This window comes from Schistocerca cancellata, chromosome 8 (genome assembly GCF_023864275.1).
Source record: "Schistocerca cancellata isolate TAMUIC-IGC-003103 chromosome 8, iqSchCanc2.1, whole genome shotgun sequence".
NCBI classification, from domain to species: Eukaryota; Metazoa; Arthropoda; class Insecta; order Orthoptera; family Acrididae; genus Schistocerca; species Schistocerca cancellata.
Window position 1 is genome coordinate 311,811,704 of NC_064633.1, and position 6,000 is coordinate 311,817,703.

At 36.9% G+C, this 6,000-nt stretch overlaps 1 protein-coding gene across 1 annotated transcript in view; it reads left to right on the top strand.

The window, feature by feature from the left end:
* Positions 1 to 5,189, top strand: part of LOC126095266 (fat-like cadherin-related tumor suppressor homolog) — an 892,347-nt gene extending 887,158 nt beyond the window's left edge. Inside the window, exons 43-44 of the mRNA XM_049910026.1 lie at positions 3,132 to 3,290; positions 3,376 to 5,189. Coding sequence (XP_049765983.1) covers positions 3,132 to 3,290; positions 3,376 to 3,902 — 686 coding nt within the window. The 3' untranslated portion in view covers positions 3,903 to 5,189. The remainder of the gene's footprint in view (positions 1 to 3,131; positions 3,291 to 3,375) is intronic.
* The last annotated feature ends 811 nt before the right edge of the window (positions 5,190 to 6,000 follow it).

Consider the following 6,000-nt stretch of genomic DNA (forward strand, 5'->3'; position numbering starts at 1 on the left):
TCCCTTCCCAACCACTGCTTCCCTTTCATGCCCCTCGACTCTTTATAACTGCCATCTGGTTTCTGTACAAAATGTAAATAGCCTTTCGCTCCCTGTATTTGACCTGTGCCACCTTCAGAATTTGAAAGAGAGTATTGCAGTCAACATTGTCAAAAGCTTTCTCTAAGTCTAAAAATGCTAGAAACATAGGTTTGCCTTTCCTTAATCTTTCTTCTAAGATAAGTCATAGGGTCAGTATTGCCACATCTGTTCCAACATTTCTATGGAATCCTTGCAGCTGTGACTGATAGTTCAGTAATTTTCACACCTTTCAACACCTGCTTTCTTTAGGATTGGAATTATATTCTTCTTGAAGTCAGAGGGTATTTCACCTGTCTCATACATGTTGCTCACCAGATGGTAAGCTGGCTCTCCCAAGGCTATGTAGTTCTGATGGAATGTTGTCTACTCCTGGGGACTTGTTTTGACTTAGGTCTTTCAGTGATCTGTCAAACTATTCACGCAGTATCATATCTCACATTTCATCTTCATCAAGTCCTCTTCCATTTCTGTAATATTGCCCTCAAGTACATCGCCCTTGTATAGACCCTCTATATGCTCCTTCCACCTTTCTGCTTTCCCTTCTTTGCTTAGAACTGGTTTTCCATTTGAGCTCTTGGTATTCATACAGTTGGTTCTCTTTTCTCCAAAGTTCTCTTTAATTTTCCTGTAGGCAGCATCTATCTTACCCCTAGTGATATATGCCTCTATTTTCTTACAATTGTCCTCTAGCCATCCCTGCTTAGCCATTTTGCACTTCCTGTCGATCTCACTTTTGAGACGTTTGTATTCCTTTTTGCTTGCTTTGTTTACTGCATTTTTATGTTTTCTCATTTCATCAATTAAATTCAAGGATTTCTACTAGCCCTTGTCTTTTTACCTATTTGTTCCTCTGCTGCCTTCCCTATTTCATCTCTCAAAGCTATCCATTCTTCTTCTACTGTATTTCTTTCCCCCATTCTTGTCAATCGTTCCCTAATACTCTCTCTGAAACTCTCTACAACCTCTGGTTCTTTCAGTTTATCCAGGTTCCATCTCCTTAAATTCCCACCTTTTTGCAGTTTCTTCAGCTTTAATCTACATTTCATAACCAATAGATTGTGGTCAGTGTACACATCTGCCCCTGAAAATCTCTTACAATTTAAAACCTGGTTCCTAATTCTCATTATATAATCTATCTGAAACTTTCCAGTATCTCCAGGCCTCTTCCACATATACAACCTTCTTTTATGATTCTAAACCAAGAGTTAGTTATGATTAAGTTATGCTCTGTGCAAATCTCTACCAGGCGGCTTCCTCTTTCATTCCTTATCTCCATTCCATATTCACTTACTACTTTACCTTCTCTTCCTTCTCCTACTACCAAATTCCAGTCCCTCGTCACTATTAAATTTTTGTCTCCCTTCACTATCTGAATAACTGCACTCAATTATTTAGTTCTTAAATGCAAATCAAGTTCATTTTGCTGAAACTCACTGGCAGCATGTTGAAGTTTATGGTGCACTTGTAATGAAGGATGGAAATGTGCATAAACAGTGTAGGCTGTTTAATGAAAGAAGGACAAATGTTCAGGTAAACAATGATCTGGATGGCCCACTGTCATGAATGAAGACGTGACATAAAAAGTTGAAGTGGTAATTCACCAAAGCAGACGTTGCACTACTGACGAGTTCCTTCAGAAATTTTTATAAGTTTCAAGATCAGTAGTTTTTCACACTGTTACTGACTAACTTCACTACAAAAAAATATATGCAAGATGGGTGCTGAAAATGTTGATAGAAGAACACAAAACCTAGCAAATGGCAATTTCTTTGTCCATTTTGGAGTGCTATCATAAGGATGGTGTCTAGTTTTTGAGTCACATTGACTTGTGATGAAATACAGATTGCGCTCCTCACTCCAGAGAATAAATATCAATCCAGTGAATGGGTTCATTCAAACTCCCTGACGAAACCATGAAAATTCCAACAAGAATCTTCAACATGGAATATCATGGCCACAGTTTTTTGGGACGGGAAAGGCATTGTTCTGTTAGACTTTTTGCCAAGAGAAATGATTATAAATGCTGAGAGGTACTGTGAAACATTATTAAAGCTTATGCACGCTATTAAAATTCACTGGTGGGGACTGCTCTCTAGCGGCAGTGTTCTGCTTCACAACAGTGCTTGGCCTCATGTTGCAGCAAAAACAAAAACGCAACTGGACAAGTTTCTTTGGGAATTATTGGATCATCCACCATACAGCCCTGACTTAGCACCATTAGACTTTGATCTGTTTCCAAAACTGAAGGAATTTCTTGGTGGAAAGCACTTGGAAGATGATGACACTTTGAAACGGTCAGGAAGCAGAGTCCTTTCATGCTGGGATGCAGAAGCAGATGCCATAGCTTGACAGATGTTTAAATGTTTATGGTGACTATGTCGGGAAGTGAAAAAAATATGCGTATTATTATTTGTGATACAATTTATGTTGATAAATAAAGTTTCTCTTACTCCATTACAAATTGGTTCTTACTTTAAAAATGACCCTCAAAGAGCATGCGTCACACAACCAGCATATTTTGACCACTGAGGAAGCTTATTGCTAAGTACTTTCATAACGCTGGGTAGGGCAAATAACAGTGGCCTGGAGAACGGGTCCAGGTGGAGTATTCATCCACATGATCAATGTGATACGCCGGTCTCTTGCAACATGTGCTGAGTTGATTCTGTGGGACTCTGAAGCATTTTATGGTGAACTGCAGACGCATGTTCTAGTGTGCAGGCATGTTTAAGAATGTTTCTTGACTTGTTTAAAATAGTTCTTGTCTGACGCCATTTTCAGACTAAGCATTTCATGTCACTCTTTGCTGGCATTTTGATACCACTAAACTTCTCAGCAAACAATTTCCTTCACCATTTCCACAACTTTGTCGTCGTGTAACTTTCCACAATGAATGCCTGCTGCTCCACTGTGAGGTCCATTGTCCCTTTTGCACTGTTTCATTCACACTGACACAACCTGCACTATGCTCTGAACTGATGTGGCTTGGAGTTTATCTCTTGCTGATATTGAATGGCGTCATGTTCCTTTAACTTTGTAATTCTTTTCAGGTTACCACTGGGACTGCTCTGACTGGGTTCATCGCAGTCAGAATCCACTTCCTAATATAACTGAGGTTCCTGGAAGTGAAGTACCTGATTCTTCTAGTTTCCATAGCAATGAAAGTAACGAATCTAACACCCACCAAGGAAATTTAATTCTTCCAACAGGTAATGTTTTATCTCCAGAAAAAAATCAGATAATTGCATGTAACACCAATCTGCTCATTTTACAAAGCATATTTCTTCCCAGCAGTGAATGGACCAGTGGACCCAGTGAGAGACATTGAAACACTTAATGAGGACCAGGAATCTGAGTATATAGGTGACTCAGAATGTGGCACTGAATTTGAGGAAAGCCAGTATCCTGACAGCCCCAGTTTGAATATTAATAACATTTTGGATAATTCGAGAGAAGAATATTCATTTAAGAGACCAAACACCTATTTATGCCATCCAAACACATACCTACCTCGTTATAACATCAACAGTGAAACAGAGACTGAACCACTTAATGGTTGTAATAATGCTGATGACACTGATGATGAGGAAGTGGTGCCTTATGGATTTCCTACTAGCAAGCGCCGTAAGGGTGATGACGAGGATGGATCAGTGATAACAGTACTTGGGGAAAGAGCATCATTGCTTGGTGGATTCACCAGCAACAGTGATATTTCTACACATTTGTGTGAGATTGAAGATTCTGAGTTTGAAAGTTTGGATCACAAAAAGAATAACCAAAAGAAATCAATCCCATCTGGTGTGATGCAGACATCTGTGTGACAGATGAGACCACCACAGTGTGGTGGTTCCAATGCAATACTAGAAACTCCCCATGTGCCAAAACCAGCCTTGTTGTCATCCTTCTCAAAAGTGCCATAGCAAATATATTTTTTAAAAGCAAGTGACTTTTTTTTAAAATTCTTGCACACACATCTTCTTTATATAAATATATATATATATATGCAACAGACTTGTGTAAAATATATTACATCAGAAGACACTTATACTTCATGGACTGCTGTAAATGATATTGAAGCAATTAAAGAATATATTTCAGGTTAATTTAAAAGTGTATTGTTAGACTGGTGTTACAAAAATCGTGTATTTTTATGGCCGAAGTGACTTCTAGAGTACTTAGTTTTTGGTGTATTTATTTAAAAGGATTTTGAATGTGGCCTGTTACATTCAGATCAGAATTTAAAGCATTTTTGTAAAAGAAAGTTTTATGTTTGATGGTGGAAATTACTGTGGTGTTGGAGGCAATACCACCAGTAACTAAAGAGAAACTTTACATAAATATGCTCTGTGAGCACTTAGTTACTCTGTAAATCCTGACTACTGTTTGTCCTTTTAACCAGTGACTTTGGTTTGGTGCTATCAGTATATAATATACAATACAGACTTTAAAAATGATACAGCAATATTTCATTTGGTGACGACCGTGTTAAAAATTATTTTGCCTAATGCGTAGTATGTTGACTGTATCAATATATTGTTTTTGGCAGTTCTGGCCAGATATTGTTGCCTTAAAATATTGACTATAAAACTGAAGTGCGAATACCAGAGATCATAACAGTTTATGAAGACAATACTTTCAAAGTACAGTAATATAAAGTTCATTTGTATCATCATATTCATCATCAACCATTTCATACTTTATGAACCGAATTGTACTGATAACCTTTTTGTATTTTTGGTACCATGGCATAATGTACATATTAATAGTGATATGGACCAACTCAGGAAGAGAATTTCCTCAGTCAAGAGCAAATTAATTTCTCAGGTGCATGCATTTTTTTCTTCTAAATATGAGAGTGAAATGCAACTTGTTAATTTCACTCCAGGTTACATATCTTGCACAATGCTCTTGAGATATAACTTTTACAGGGTGTCTGATCACACTTCTTTATGATGAAGAGCACAGCCCATGTAAAGTTTTGCTAACTCTTGTCAGTATCTGGCTAAAAATGTACTAAATGAACTGTATTTAAGAATAAAACAGAGTGCTTTTTACAAACTTGTATATACAGAAGTGTGTTTATAATATATTATTATACTATTTTCAAATAGCATTGTAAATTTTATTACAAGAAACCCTCTTCCTTCACCAATCCCATTCCAGGCTTTTGTTATTTACTTAAAAAAACATTTATCACTATGAATAGATTAACAGATGAGCCACTTAAGAATATGTTCTGTAGATCCCATCACAAGACAGCGTTCGGGGATGTAGAGCAAGACCTTATACATTAATGAAGAACTCCTGTTAGGAATTTCAGTAATAATTAGCTGCTATGAAATGCTGTAAACTGTTTGTACTTACCAGGTTAAATTTCAACAAAGTGGATTTAGTAGGACTGCCACAAAATTAAAAACTGTCTGTCTTATTACATTGGATAACAGAAGTCAGTTTATAATAAGCACAGATACCTCTAGCAAGCAGCTACCAGGTATCTTCAGTTGTTGAATCTAGACAATCAGATACTGGACTTTCTTAATGTGGGTAAACAGGTGTATTTTTAATTTTAATCTGCAGATTACTAGTTTCTTGTTTCAAGTCTGATGGGAGGATATAGAGTCATTCCAGATCCTAGGAAAGAAAACAAAACTTTATGATAATTTTGTTTCTTGCATTATGGTTGTGTAAAGCACCACTAATTGGGGACTTATTTTCATTATTAGCAGCAGGTACCACTAAGAAGAAAAAAAACTGGACAGTAAATATTTAAGTGTAAAATACGTGAAATTGAGCTTCTTGGTCAATTTCTGTTTTCACTCTATTTTAGCTTGTTATCCACTTGGATCCCAAAGGAATTTTACATTTATTGTACTTGTAGTGTATGACCACTAATTGCCATTTGTGGTAACAGCTTGTTCG